This window comes from Hippocampus guttulatus, chromosome 16, assembly GCF_054856545.1.
Source record: "Hippocampus guttulatus isolate MCC_2025c chromosome 16, RoL_Hgut_1.0, whole genome shotgun sequence".
Classification (NCBI taxonomy): domain Eukaryota; kingdom Metazoa; phylum Chordata; class Actinopteri; order Syngnathiformes; family Syngnathidae; genus Hippocampus; species Hippocampus guttulatus.
This window is the reverse complement of record NC_141276.1, coordinates 4112504-4128179: the sequence shown is the minus strand read 5'-3', so window position 1 is coordinate 4128179 and position 15676 is coordinate 4112504. Positions and strand designations below refer to the sequence as shown.

At 45.6% G+C, this 15676-nt stretch overlaps 2 protein-coding genes across 2 annotated transcripts; one reads left to right on the top strand and one right to left on the bottom strand.

Annotated features, from left to right (window-relative positions):
* Positions 1–1035: 1035 nt before the first annotated feature.
* On the bottom strand, positions 1036–9775 carry top3a (DNA topoisomerase III alpha). Its single transcript, XM_086133478.1, has 19 exons — positions 8856–9775; positions 8645–8704; positions 8477–8550; positions 8302–8377; positions 8029–8137; positions 7772–7915; positions 7504–7674; positions 7307–7407; positions 6980–7054; positions 6805–6887; positions 6474–6684; positions 6215–6400; positions 6007–6136; positions 5349–5462; positions 5112–5277; positions 4859–5005; positions 4081–4203; positions 1897–2579; positions 1036–1771 (listed from the first exon to the last, which is right to left on the bottom strand). Exons 1-19 carry the CDS (start codon positions 9066–9068, stop codon positions 1626–1628), a joined length of 3012 nt encoding a protein of 1003 aa, XP_085989604.1. The 5' UTR covers positions 9069–9775; the 3' UTR covers positions 1036–1625.
* On the top strand, positions 9769–15217 carry smcr8a (Smith-Magenis syndrome chromosome region, candidate 8a). Its single transcript, XM_086133479.1, has 3 exons — positions 9769–10849; positions 11524–13152; positions 13589–15217. Exons 1-3 carry the CDS (start codon positions 10248–10250, stop codon positions 14046–14048), a joined length of 2691 nt encoding a protein of 896 aa, XP_085989605.1. The 5' UTR covers positions 9769–10247; the 3' UTR covers positions 14049–15217.
* The last annotated feature ends 459 nt before the right edge of the window (positions 15218–15676 follow it).

The following is a 15676-nucleotide window of genomic DNA, read 5'->3' as shown; positions in this document are numbered from 1 at the left end:
ATCAGTTTCCCCATACCGGGAACCCTATGCGTTTCCCGTTAATTTAAACCGGGATCGAACCAAACCGCCTGTGGGAATACTGACGGTGTCCTGCAGTTTACTGCACAAAGTTAGTTGGCCACGACCAGTGAGTCACGCACTCCGCTTGCATCGCGATGCACGGTGTGCTTTGTCATTTCTACCTTCAAGTAACTGCAGGGACGTCATAAGTGAAGAAGGCGCACTCATGTCAATACTTTCACACCGTAAGTGCGAGATTGTTTGCCATATGAGAGGCAAACCGTTCAAAAAGGATTTGCAATTCATACACAAATCAAATGAAATCATATGTTATATGTTCCCGAATCAACCAAAAATAGCATTTACCTCCTACACACACCAAAAAAGTACTTTCACTCATGCACAAAAAAGTCTCAAGGCCCCAAAAATCCCTCACCCCCTCCAAAAAAAACAACCCTCCCATCTCACACAGATGCACCATAAAACTCTTCATGAACAGCAAAAAACACACATGCATTCACCAAAAATGCCAAACATTAAAAAAAAAAACATCTCTCATACACACCCGAAGAAAACTCTCATTCACACTTAAAACACCTCTCGAGAAAAAAAATCTCACATTTAAAAATCTAAACTCAAGTTTAACCTTTGACTTTGTTTTTAAATATCTCGATATAATTCAAGATGGTTTGGCCGAGAATCTAAAAAAACAACAGGAAATACTGAGGGACACTGTGAACTTTGCTGTTTTCCCCTTTTGCTTGCTGGCGTAATTTCAAAACGGCAACAGGAAAAAAAATGTTACTATAATTCAGTATTGCTTAGTTTTCTGTCTTTTCATATTTTCAGCAAGTATCTTGTACTTGAATAATGTACTTTGAAAATAAATCTCTGCATTCACTTTACAGGGTCTTTAAGGTTGAATCAGGATTGTAGCAGCAGATTAAAAAGTCATTTTCCAGTTTGCTGCGTCCAACGTGCTTAGCTGTCTTAGCTGCGAGATTGCGGTTGAAGACAAATGAGTCAGGACGAAACCAAATTTGAGATGATTCATTTCCAGAGAAAAGTGTGCAAAATAAAACCAAACTCACATCTCAGTAAACATGTCCCCAACAATGGAATGTAGAAAACATTGACATTTATTATCAGTCATTCATTATAAAACAGTATTTAATTAGAATTAAAAAAAAAAAACGAGATCAAGAAAAGTGATTGCCTCTGAAACTGCTCTCAGTGAGGCTGCGCCACAGAAAGTCGAATAAAAAGAAACGCAATGAATGGATGTTTCATTCAAGTCAAGGGCAGCTTTTACCTCTTTTGAAGCTATAGCAGCAACGCGCAGACGCGTTTTTAAGGATTCCTTGAGAGACCTCACTTTAATATGCGCGGCATGTTAATGCGAATCATTTTACATTTTGTTGCTGCCTGGTGGCCATCAGGAGGATGATCAATTTGTGATCATCTCATCCAACTCCCTTGCCTTCACTTGACCCTGCCCCTCTTGGCATCGTCGTCAAGTCCAAAGTCACAAGAAGGCACACGGGTGGGTTTGCGCAGATGCCGCATTGTTTGTAAAAGACGCAGCCAGTCGAGTCGCAGAGTGCAAAAGCTACGCGTGCAAGCTGTCATCGCTGCGGACAAGTGAGGCGCGTGTGTCCTGGCGTGTGGCAGATACCGCAGGAACGAGGTTTCTTGGCAGCGGGGGGTTTGCCGTCCGTTCGCTTCCTTCCCTTTTTCCCTCCGCCGCTGTTGCTGTTAAACGGGCCGCCACCTGAAAGAAGAAAAGAGTTTCACCGTATTCCATTTATAAATGATGTGTGACCACTTTGACTCCCCCCCCCCCAAAAAAAAAATCAACATTCTCACAAACCAAACATTTGTGTGCGTTTGTCCTACCTTGTGCCGAGAGGTTTTCATCAGCCCACTGGAAGAAGTTACACTGTTGGTCTCTCGGTTTCCCGCAGGTGTGGAACACCCGTCCCTTGTTGGGTCCGTCCTTCTGCACGGTGCGAGTCACTGTGGCCTCATTACAGTTACACATCAGACCTCCAGCGCCTCCATTAGGTGGACCGCCACCTCCTCCGACCGTGTTCCTGATCGCCACAAATTGAGTGGGTGGAGGAGGCGGCCGAGGTGGTGGTGGAGGAGGCCAATGATTCTGCAGGGGCCCCTGATGGCTGGGCTGATCCGCCCAAAGAAAGAAATTACAAGCCCCCGAATTGCATTTGTAGAACTGCCGTCCTTGGTTGGGGCCTTCTTTGCGCACAGTTAGCAAAATTGCATCCACACCACAGTTGCACACAATGACATCGCTGTTGCGTACGCTGAGACCATTGCCCCCTGGTGGTGGGCGAGGTTGCGGGGTCCAAGAGCGTGTGGAGGGTGGAACACAAGGCCTCGAGTTTGGTCGGGGTGGTGCTGGTCTTGGGGGGTCCTCTCTTCCTCCCCCTCCTCCTCCCGCTCGAAGATATTTAAGGTCCAGCACCTCTCGGAGAGTCTCGTCACATCCACCGATGCAGCCGACAAACTCTAAAGGCATCATGGCGGGAAGGCTGCCCCTACGGAACTTGAACTTTAACCTGAAAGACACAGAGTGGGCAAATGCCAGCCACGATTTACAACCACATTTCATGTACACACCCCTGCAAAGTACAACCACCTTATTACACATGTTACGTAACTTTTGAAATCCTATCTTTGGAAATCATACTGTGCAGATGTAGCGAATGTCAAAGAGGCGGAGCAAAGGTCACCAAAATCACTAAGATATACAGACAAGCTTGAGGTACAAGATACATGTGCTTTTCAAAATGCATGTCTAAAAAAACCCTAAAGTTTTGCTAACAGCAGGTTGCCATGGCGATCAGCAAAGTAGCACCCGCAGAAGACAGCAACATGAAAAGTTTTTGTATTCGTAATTAGTTACGGAACAAACTGCTGGGTGACGTGACCCCCCCCCCCCCGCCCCCCCACAAACACACACACACCCGCCAATCTGTTTTTGTCCATAAGTGTTGTGGTTCAGCTCTAAGGTCTGTACATCTGTAGAGTTGCTGTGGCAACAGATACTGGTGTGAAGCACTCGGTCTTGCTGCTTTCCAAACGTGCCCTATATTTGGACTGTGCTCTGGCATTTGGTCAGAGGGTGAACGCCCACTGACGCCAAGAATTTTTGTCAGCTTTCCTCACAATGTAACTCACACTGACACTATTTAAAAAACACCTCGCTTTTACAAGTTGATTATTGCTCAGTTTTCATTGAGAGCCCTTCATTTAACGTCTCTTATTGTTGAAATGTGCCGGATCATTTTGTACATGTGACAAAATATAAGGTCACCAAAATTAAATTCATAAATATGTCATGTCATATCTCTAAAGTTGTCAGGCAGAATTACCTTTGTCACGGAGGACATTTCGAGAGCGGTTGCTTCGTGGAGCTTATTGAATTGGATATGTAGGTGAGTCTATGATTGCCCCGTCGGATAATGAGCTTTCACTGTGAGCTCGGATTGTTCTCAGAGTCATGATTTGCATAAAAGTACACACCATAACCTTGTGCATTGTAAAAAAAAAATAAAAATAAAAAAACCCCACTTGCATCAACGTGACAATTTTTTTCCCCTTCCCCCTGAGGTAAGCAAGGCAAGGATAGTGTGCATCATTACCCACAATTCAGTGCTCTAGTCATCTAAATGACTTGCACATAGCTGTTCTTCACAGCTCGAAATACTTTCACCTTCAGACATGCTCATGCGCAATAGACTAAGAATAATATCTCGGGCTCTCAGCCAGATCCGCCGCTGTTTCATACAGCTTGCAGTGTTAAAAAGCCTCCAAAAAAAATAAAAAATAACATTTGAAGTCCAAACACCTTCCCTGCAATGATGCAGCACCGAAAGAGGCACGTTGCCGAAGAGCTCGACGAAATGATAACTGGTCAATTGCTCTGAGGACATGGCGGCCTCGTGCATGTCACTATGGCTCACGTTCCTTTGTCAGCCAGCAACTGCATTTCGAGTTTGTCACAAGCATCTGAAAAGACTCTTTGCCGGTTTATCAGTTTTGGAGCACGGCACTCACATGTGAACGGGCCGCGGCTGGCAGGTGGAACAAATGCCGTCGTCTCGGCTGACCTCCAGCATCGTCTCAGGAAACCATACGGCTGTTTTGCAGGCTGGGAAGCCCACGCAGGACAGGAACTTACTACATTTAAAGATGGACAAAATACATGCATACATGAGGAATACGTGCGCTTAATACATGCCATTTTTGAGAATTGATTTTTTAAAATGCACGAATAAAAGATGCACTATCCTAAGACTATTCCAAATGGTTTAAAGCAAGAAACAAAATAATCACGCACTGTAATATAGTTGATATTACAGCACTGGGTTACGATCTTTGTCCTGCATATCCTGCATTCCATATCCACAAAAAAAAATAAAAAAATGGCCTACTCACATTGTAGTATAACTCAGTATAAGACACAGTGCAAGGACAACTATTCCATGTCTGCCGCCTAGTGGTGAATGGTGAAACTACAACTTATTATATTATCTGCATATTTGCAATTTGGATTTTTCCAGGATTTTTACCTCCATTTAACCGTAATTTTTGTGGAATACAAATAGTGGATGTTTATTAGTGGTTGTTTTTTTTTTTAAGAATTATTTTTGGGGAGTGGGGGACAAAAATAAAGAAATGTCCCTGCACTAGACGGAGATTTAGGTTAAGCAAAGCATTTGTTAACACCACAATAGCCAAATACGAACATGTTATTCAAATGATTATTTTTGTACGAGAGAAGTAGTTTTTTTGTTTTTTTTTTTAATGAGCTCCGCGGCGTTGTTTATCTCACCCGTTTCCCTCCTTCCTCTTCCTCAGCACCATGTCTCGTCCACAGTGGGGACACTTCCTGACAGGCAGCTGGAGCTCCATGTCTTGCTGTTCAGTTTCAGGGATCTCCTGGGCAGCACCCAAATACGGCGACAGAGCTTCGTCTAACCTAAGGCGGCGTCGAGAATGACTTCTTGATCAGCAAACGGTTTCCAGTGGCTCCATCATTTTCAGTCGTACGAGTGGTGTAAGTCTGAATACAACACCGGACTAACATTTTGGCCTTCCTGACCGACTCGATGAAGACAGCCTTGTATTTCTGGATGTGGTGCTGCAACGCGCTCCATTTGTCCTTCCTTCCCTCTGATACCAGTTTGAGGTCGGCCTCCAACTCAGCCCGCAGGTGTGGTTTTGACATCTCATAGCCCATGGCGTTGTAACCTAAGGACAGAGATGCGGCACGAATCGGTTGGGGAATACTGTAGCATGCAGTTGCAAGGTTGTTTCTATACCTTCCACCAGTCCCATGCCAAGCTCGCCGGGAAGAAATCTCTGATCAGGCGTCAAGCCCACGTACATGCGACTTTTGATGGTTTCAATGTGGTCCGCATGTGTCGCGTCGGTACCTGTTGAACACGATATTGTCATTCAAATGGGTGTGTTAGAAAGACAAAGTCAATGCCAATTTTAGCTGGAAAGCACATTTCAGATAGCAAGCGTACACTCCGTAAAGCAAGATGGCGAGTTCAACAGCTCGGGACCATAAAAAGTCGTCAAAGAACCTTCAGTGGATTTGCAACGCGTACGCGGTACACTGAGGAGAGATTTATAGGTGGTGTATAGTTAGTGGGCATGTGGGAAACATAAGTTGGCGTAGCACCGTGAACAGATTTAAAAACAACAAATGAATCTTCAAATCGATTGTGTACAGTCCAACCTATTTTCGCCCAAAATATGTTGACGCTGGTAAAGTTGCATGTTAGTTAACACCGACGAAATAGGATTTGAAAATTCTGTTGTAAGCAATCATTTGACTTGAACAGTTGCAAACTGCCATTTATATCAACCAGGAATATCTGAGAAAAATATCTCTTATGTTCTTTTTTTTTGTGCTTTTGTGGCCACCAAAACCTTGAAACCACAGCCTCAAAATGTGCGTTTGCGACATACCGATGCCATGCTTCTCCATCAGCGAGATGAGGTCCGCCTCTGTGAGCAGCTGTGGAGGACTCGTCTGACCGTCCACCATCTCGATGGCCGACGGCTGGAACTGGGAACCTTGTTCGTACACTGGAATCACCTAGCACGCACAAAGTAATTTTAATAGTAATAAAAAGTAGTATTGACTTTTGACCCCACACACACACACAGCCCTTACCTTTGCACTCCACCTGTCATAAGGATAAACATCTAAGTAATTCCTCGCAACTATCATGAGCCCTGAAGTGGAAAACTTCTCCTGAGCGATGTCTATGTCCACAACTGTCTCCTGCCCCAAAGCATCCTGGGATAAACAAGCCAGGAAATGCCGGACGACGAACTCATACACGCGTCCTTCATTTCCCTGAAATAGCAAAACAACAACAACGGTTTTCAAAACGACATCGTTTTGTGTGAAGGTCATAAAATGTGGCTACCTGCAGTGTGTTGGTGTGTTTCGTTGGGTGAATAGGGGGATGGGCTTGGTCAGAATTTTTGCCCTGTCGTGGGTTGGGACCACCGGGCTGCTCAAGCACCCGCTGGGCGAAAGCCCCCCAGTCAGGGTTTTGCATCTGCTCTTCCACCAAAGGTCTGAGAGCAAGGGATGCTGGGAAAATGTTTGTTTCCGTGCGAGGGTAGCTGATAAACCTTCAGAGAAACAAAAATGGGACATTGACTGAAATGGTCCCAATATTTACAGTAACGTTTCGCCCAAAAAAAACAAGTCAAAGTATGCGTTCCCCAAAAATAAAACAAACTCACACTCACCCTTGTGTGTAAAGTTTCTCCGCAATTTTCATGGTCTCTTTAGCACTTATTCGCAGCTTTCGCGATGCCAGTTTTTCCAGTTCCTGGTGCGTGAAAAGAGAGAGAAAGGTCATCATCGAGCTTGTGGAACAGACGGACCAGCGGAACGGCCGAGACTGCGGTTGCGGGACTTTACCACAGTGTCCAATGGCAGTGGTCTCCATTTGCTCTTGGGCTTGCTCGCGACTGAGGTGACTGTTGCTAAGGGATCCTAGGAAGAAAATGAAACAATATTCTGGCATGTAAGATTTACAAGTACTAGCCTTACCACATAATAACATGTTTACTAGTATATTTGGAGTAAGCGGTGACATGGTACGTACGCCGTGGCATCATCATCATCATCATTCCAATTGGGTAACAAAAACATGGGCAAGGTCTCTCAGTACAAGACAGTCTACAAAGTGGACACCGCTGCAACCGACTCACACTTTATATCATTTTCATTGGTCATTTAGATTACCTCCATGCAGATCTGGTAAAGCACTAGGCAAGCTGTGTGGTTGAAGAGACGGTGTCTTTTCCACCCAAACTCAACAGTGTCCTCCTCCACTTCATGCAGCACTAAAACATGGAAGCAGAGAAAAAAAAAATATATTTTCCATTAACCGTAATCCAAACACCATATCGAGATTTGGATCTGTGTGTGTGTGCACGCACCCTTGATCTTGTAGAAAGTCTCAGGAACGAAAGCCTGGATGGCTTTGAAACGCTCCACTACGAAACCCAGCGTGGGAAACTGGCAGCTGCCGTAAGAGATGAGCTGATTGGCCAGAGACAGCGGGAAGATCTTCTGGAGGCGAAGGGTCTGGAACCTTGTGAAGGATGCGCCTGGATGTGTCCGGAGAAAAATGTATTCAGAAAGTCTGAAGGTTACCGACAGACCATCTGCTGCGTCACAGCATCTCGAACGGATGCGCCTCCTTACCTATCCGCAGGTCGAGCTCTTGGCGGACATCGACGGCATCGCTGATGTTAACGTCTGGCTCCGATAGCGTCTCGCAGGCTCTCCGAATGGAGTTGGGGGTGATTTCAGAAAACTTTGCCCGAAACACTTGCAAATTAGGCTTCACTAAAAAAAAGTATTTATCAAGGATATGTGCATCTCAACGACTGTACCTCAAGATGAAATGTAAACATTGCTTTTGTCTGTCTTTGCATTGTTAAGATTTGACACGACCTTACCTGCTTTACAGACGTCGATTATTTCAAAGCCAATGTTCTCTCCTTCTCGGTCGCAGTCGGTCCAGATAATTAAAGCCTGACATTGTCTCACCTCTTTTTCCAATGTACGCTGCATAAGAAGGACAGCAAGGAGAAGTGGGGGCTCCGTTTACAACAACAGACATTGTTTACACACAATATTACAGCCACACGGAACATAAAAACAGACAGAAGATAAAGTAGAAGGTTCCCTAATTTCTTTTATTTTTTTATTCCTATGCTAAAGAGACACACCTTAATTTGTATCATGCCATCTGGACAATACTTCTCGAGATCGGCATCAAACAACAGAACTGGATTGCAGCTGAGCCTTGGGAAAGAAAATGTAAATATGAAATCAACAGCTGCACGTACAAATGAATCCTAACAGAGTGTAACAGGCAAGTGGACATGTACTGTCCAAACTTACCATTTGTGGTATGGAGCTTTAAATTCAAGTCCCAATAAATGGCCTGAGACTGATGTCATTGCTACTGTCACATTCTGGATGTAAACACAAGGAAACAAGTACATAGAAGAAACGTGCAAATAAAAGAAACTGATACAAAACAGTGAGTATTTCGCGGCGTTCACATACCTGACCAAAGAGATGATATTCATACTCATAGATCTTGTTAAACCTGGACAGTCCTTCCCTCTGAAAAAGAAAATACATAGAAAATAATTTCGTCCGAATCGAATTCATAACCCTCGAGGCCAAATTCTTCCAAATGAGCAACTACCGGTAATGTAATAAGCATTTCATTACACTACCTAAAATTAAACGTCAATGACAAGAAGAGACTAACCCGCACGGACATGCCATTGGACATGATTTCGGAGATGCCTCTGGCTGCATCATTCTTCTCGGCGACGCAGAGGACCCGGCTGATCTGACCCCTCCGCATCATGTCTAACGTAGTCAATGAGTCTTGCGCCGCAGAACGACACCTCAACTGGATACGTGGCCTCTGGTGTCCCAGTCGAAGCAGATGTTTTGAGAGGAGGTTCACTACTCGCATGCCTGGCCGCTACTCACATAAAGCAGCCTCTCGCCACTGTTAGCATGTCAACTAAAAATGCTAAGTAGTTCAAATACAAACGTTAAAACCACTTGAAGTAGGAAACCTGTCACTTTGTCAAACTTCAACAGTCCTAAACCAAGAAAATAAAAGTCACCGTTGTCCAAATACATCTCCCAAATCAACACTTTCTTAGTAGTGTCCTCTATTATTAGACACAGAAAATCTCACATTGTTTACACACTGCGCGCCCGCCCGTCAAATTCTACCGTATTCTGCGGTGGTGTCGTAAAGTCACTACAGTATATGCCGTAAAGGGTTTGACAGAACACCGTTATGACCACAAGTTTCACTTTGGAAAAGAACACTCACGTCCCTCGGGCGGAGAACGATTGCATATGTGACATTGCAATGTTTTCAATGAGATCGGTGTTAAAAAAACAAGCCAGCTAATAAAACATAACAAAAGCCGTAATATGTCCCGAAACGAGCGGGTTTAAAGATGGTTTCCAACTGTAAAGTTCCTCCACGATTCCAATGTCCATTGAAGCCGTCCACATAACTAGAGGTTGTATTTTAAATAGAGAAAAAACGACAACATCAATTTGCCTCCACCGCGACTTTTGCTCGTGTGGAATTCTTGCATAGGATTGGTAGATGAGTCACCTGACTCGACTCCAAGCCGCTGAGTAAACATGGCGTCAGTCTCACGGTGTCATGATGATGTCGCTCCTGCCTGCTAGCTGGTTGTTGGGCGCATCTCTGGATCCTAAATGTCATCGTGATGGAAATGAAGACAAGACGGAGAGAGTCGCGTGATTTCATTGTGTCGATGCTTGACATTGCATGAAGATCCGATGCTGGCCGGATGCAGGGATTGGCGCTAGAATTGCTTTTGTTAGTGGGACGCTGACCCGTGTACATGTCAAGGATTAACATCGAGCATCCTGTGCTGTGGACTGAAACCCCGATGCCAAAATTGAAAAGTGCTACGCACTTTCCACATCGTGTTGCATATTTTTGGCGGACACGTATGCTAGTGCGTGGACGATCAGACTACGGTGATACTTGTGACTGTATTGCGTCTGCCTTCCAGCCGTGCTCCCTGCCTGCTTGTTCACTATTGATAGATGAGCTGCGCGGTGTGATGTCTCTCATGCCTCGTTCAAGAATAGCACTATGATAGGTTCACCTGACGTGGTGGCTTTCACAAAAGAGGATGATGATGGTCAGAGCACTTCTGACCCATGGGCTATTCCAGAGGAGTTCTCCATTCCCCTCCATCCCCTGGCTGACTCCAACCCATGGGCCAAAACCTCTTATGCTAAATTCACAAAAGACTTCATCCTCATTTCGGAGTTCTCTGAGCAGGTGGGCCCTCAGCCTCTCCTTTGCATTCCCGATGACCCCAAAGTCTGCGGGAGCTTTGATCTCAACTACTTCTCCCTTCGCATCATGTCAGTGGACTACCAGGCGTCATTCGTGGGGCATCCGCCTGGCAGCGGATACCCTCGACTCAGTTTTGTGGAGGACTCAAGGGTCGTACTGGGTGACTCTAAAGAGGGTGCTTTTGCTTATGTCCATCACCTTACACTGTATGACCTGGAGGCGAGGGGCTTTGTGCGGCCCTTCTGCATGGCCTACGTTTCAGCAGATGAGAGGAAGATCATGTTGCAGTTTCAGGAGCTGTCCGCGCGCTTCTCAAAGGCCTCCGAGTGCTTGAAGGCTGGAAACCGCAGAGCCTTCGCCAAAGAACTCCAGAGGAAGCTTCGAGACCTCGAGTAAGTGCCTTCGAAGCAGGGTCACCCTTTCATAGCTAGGAACATTACACCTACACACACTCACGTTGTGCGCCAATGTATTGAACATTTTTAATGACGTACACAAAACAAAATAAAAATGCAATTTCTGTAGATTGCTGAAGAGCTGATGCTGAAATGAAACACTGCGATACGTTTCAATCAAAGAACCGTTCACATTTACACATTTGGACAATGTAGCGTGCAATCAACTTAACGGGCATGTTTTTGGAATGCGAGAGCGTGCTGGCGTACTTGGAGAAAATCCAGCAAGCAAAGTGTGAAGGGAAACCCTGAAGCTGAGATTTGAACTCCAAACCTCAGAACTGTGAGTCAGAGATGCCTACGACTCATCCCGTTGCAAAATTAATACCGTAATATGACAATTTATTAATACTACTCCCTTTTTAGCTGGGTCTGTAGTCATAAACATTTGTCTGCGGTGACTGTGCCCACTAACATATTGACAGAAAATGGAGCTCTGTCACACTTTGACCATGTGATGCTTGCCGCGCGCAAACGTGCCATCAACCTGAAAATCTGGATGTTTCAGCGTCAACTCCCTCATATTTGCATTAGAATGCATGAAGACCGTAGTTATTGAGAAAAGCATAAGATTTGATTGACAACTGTGTTTTTTTTTTCACCCCTCTTAGATACACTCACTCTGTTCTGCAGAGGGAGGAGGGCCTGCAGAGGGAGGCGGGGCCTCAGTGCATGTACTCCGCCCATGCTGTGGAAAAGGCCAATGAGCTCGCCAGTGTGGAAAAGAGCATCTACGAACACCGGGACCTTCTGAGACAGATCAGCTCATACCCTCGTCGTCCCCGCCGGGACCCTCAGGCTGTTGCGTGTCAGCAGTGCGTGAGCGAGTGTGAAGAGTTTTTTGGCAAGTATGCCACGATAGCCGACCCCTTGAGTTGCACCGATGGCGGTCAGAAGGGAGGAGACAATGCTCAGGGACATAATGGCCAGGCAGTCAAAGTGGACATCGGCGATGACGAATATGAGCGGGTTCAGCGCAGGCCGTCCTATACGCCGCAGCTGATCAAAGCCAAGTCTGCAAAGTGTTTCGACAAGCGCCTCAAGACCCTCCAAGAGCTGTGCGATAACACCTTCTACGAGGCCACCGTGGAGTCCTTAAAGGAGACGGAAAGGAGTTTCCGAGGTGACCTGTGCTACCTGCACACGCGTCGCCTGGACCGAGCCCTGCGGCGAAAGCAGAGAATGATCAACTTTCTGTTTGAGGAGGAACTCTGTGAAGACGACGATGATGATCTTGATGGAAGGGCAACATTCAGACCGTTTTGTGCTGTGAACCACGCCGTAGACAACTCCAGACTCTTCAACGGAGTACCTGTCATACTTGGACCGGAACCCCCGAAGCGTTTCGACCCCGCCTCCGACACGACTCATACTCGAGACCTCATGCTTGATGACGACATTCTCAAGTCTTCCTGTATTGACCGAGAATTCGAAACCCAGAGGTGCTCAGAGAAACCTCATTTCAAGTGTAGCAACCAGAAAAGTTCAAAGCCAGAGGTTCTGGACGCTGAGTCCGACTCGACCCCAGACTATGACCGTAAAACCGATCCGGATGGTGAGAGCAACAGTGAATGGGCGGAGGCCGCAACCGATGAAGATGGGAGGCCCGAGGCTTTGTCAGAAGAAACTACAAGGAAGGACGACGGATGCGAGAAGGATTCTAAGTTTGTTCCCATGGATGCTGCATGCTGTATGGCCCATGAAGGTTTTCTCGATAATCCGCCCGATGCGGCGCCCCGTCTCGCTGTCCGCCCGCAGAGTCCTCAAATCCTCGTGGTCAACCAGGAGCCCCAGGCCCTACTTCCACTCCTGGAAGACTACGCGGCGGGATCCCTATGCTCAGAGAACCACCGAGCCGGACCGCTGGGAGATGCGGTGTCCCGTACCTCAGCCGAGGACGGATCGGATTGTACCATGAGTGCATCTACCGGTTCTGATTGGACCGCCTCCCCTCTCGACAACGGCGGGATGCTGACCCTGCGTTTGAAGAAGAAGGCCGGGCAAGGGGCCTTGAGGTTCGTGCGACAGTACCCCTTTGCTATGCAGGCTCTGCGGTCGTTGCTGAGCGGCAGGACGCTGGTCGTACTCGGGGCTGATGAGGCGAGAGTGCGTCGGCTGGTTACTGCGCTGGCCATCTTTGTTCCTGCTCCAGGAAAATGTGGCGAGCGAGTCCAACCTTGGCTGTGTTGCCCTTTCACCATGACCGACCTGCACAGGTGGAAACTTATTGGATTGCAAAGGTATCATTCATCTTCTGTGGACATTTTGGAGTTGTATTCAATTCCCTGAAGGTTTCTTAGTTAAATATGGATTTACTGAAATGTAAAGCTTAACGATGGCTGACGGTTAATCAATATTAAGATACTGATGAGTTTGTCCATTTGTCGCTTTAAATAAATTGAAGATGTGGATGTGTGTCTAAGGCGCGCCACACACCATGTGATGCGGCATAAGTGAGCCCCAGAACAATATATCTCGAACTCGCACCCAAAATCTCCGTTCCCGAATCATGTGTGCATTCACAAATATATTTTTTTAACAGTACTCTACGCACCATCCTTATGTTTTAAGTAAAACCCAAAAAGCGAAAAGCATGTCAATTTTTATTGAAAAAAATAAAATCTAAAATGTATTATTTATAAAATGATCATGAAGATTTCTCTTCCCGTCTCTCAGAGTGGCATCTCCCACGGGTTCCAGCATGCTGTTCTCACTGTCCCGCTACAGTCGCTACATCTCCATCTTGGACGCCGATCAGAAGACCTTGCGTTGTCCGCCTTACCGAGGCCAACTGCTCGCCAACATGGCGGACCACCGCACCTACGTCCGCCGCGGCTCCACCTACTACCTTCACGTCCAGAGCGCACTGTGTCGTCTGGCGGCCAAGGCCTTTCTGTTCACCTTCACCCACCACCTCCACCTGCCGGTCAACGCCGCAGAGGGTCCGGATGGTGTGGAGGCCCGACGCCGCTGCTTCCTGCAGGAGCAGCTGGGGCTGGCAGAGGACGACAGGCAGATTGTGCTCTACCTCAGCCATTTGATCACTCAGCACTACCTGCACGCTGCCGACGGCCGCAATACGGCAGCGCCTTCTTTTAATTTTAACTACATCACCAGCGTTTTATACAAAATCTGATCTTTTACAGGGAAAGGCCACCCTTTTTTTTTTTTTTTGGTTGTTTTTAATGGACTAACGAAGATCCTGATCTTCAGGATGATCATCTTAATTTGAGATCAAACTGCACTGATTTTATTGGATTTTTCTCTGCATAGCTGCCTTGCTGTTTTTCTCCGGTCTTTCGTGGGTAGGAATCAAGGAAACGGAGGAATGGAAGAAGTCGGTGAATGGCTCACTTGTGAAAGTACGTTAACTCAAACATGCACACGTTCTGTCATCATCATAACACAGGTGAATGGTCAATATTTGCATATTACTGTGGTTGCATTGCATTGTGGGATCGCTCCCATGTCAAACACACAATATGTGTTATTTACTGTATATATATATATATATATATTTACTGTATATATATATATATATATATATTTTTTTTTTTATTGTTGTAAGTTACTGTATTTGGTCACTGCTGTTCATCGACACAAATAGCTGGTTTGGTCTGAGACAAACTTGCATCACGCGGTTATTCTGTCCATGAAATTTCAGTAGCGCCATGCAAATTGGTTCCAACTTTGTCAACTATTTCAGCCCAATTCAATTTGATCCAGTCGTCTTCTCTTCACGTGATCGTGCATGTCCTGAGAAATAAGTGGTCACACGAATATTATCCCTTGAGGGGTGGAAACAGCAAGGAAAAACCTGGTGAGGTGATCCGCTGTTGTACTTTTTTTTTCTTTTTATTTGACTCTCGGTCAGGAAAACTTTCAAACTACTTAACCTTGAGGTATTGAATGTCACTGTTGTCTTAAAGGTGTGAATGTTGTGGTGTCAGCATGAGACTGTCTTGTGCCGCAGTGAAATATTATATTGGTGATGTTTCTGCTTTATCGTGTGAACGAATAGTGATGGACAGGACGCGTGGGTAAGAAAAGATGGGTGTTACATTTTTTAAAAATCTGATTCACCGTTGCCTGATCAGTGGTCTTTGTTGGATGTAATCACAAAAGTCAAAGTTCATTTCACAGTCCACAAATCCAAATCAATTCCGCAAATGGAAATCAGAAATCTGCCATTCAAACAAATCCATCGACGAGTCCTCCGTATCCAACGCACACTTTTCTGTTGCTCATTTATGTGGTGTTGCTGTACTTTCGTATCTACTGTGTAACTGTACGTGTGACTGCATGGGGGGGGGGGGGGGGGGGGGTAAAAAGGTGACGGCGGGACTGCCGTCCTTTCTGCTAACAATGAAAAATGAGCTTCAAGGTATTTTGGTGTCACTTCACTTGACCATCTTGAAGATTAATTTAGAGACTCTACTAGAGCATTACATTCCACTTGACACGTGTATTGTTTTACCCCATTTGCTGCATGTGACCTATTAAGTACATTTCAGATGTTACCGTTATTAGCAATTTTCCCCGTAATGCAAAAAAAGTGAATGTAATCTGACCAAGCCATGTAAACACTCAGTGTCCTTAATTTACATCTGCATGATGTCTGTGCACATTTTGTATGTATCACATCTTGAAGGTGGGTGGCGTTATCTTTAGCAGATGATGTTGTCTTTTTTTTTTAATATAGCTCATATTGATCTACGTGCTTTTAAGTCTTTTCCATTAAATTATTTAAATCCATTATTTTTT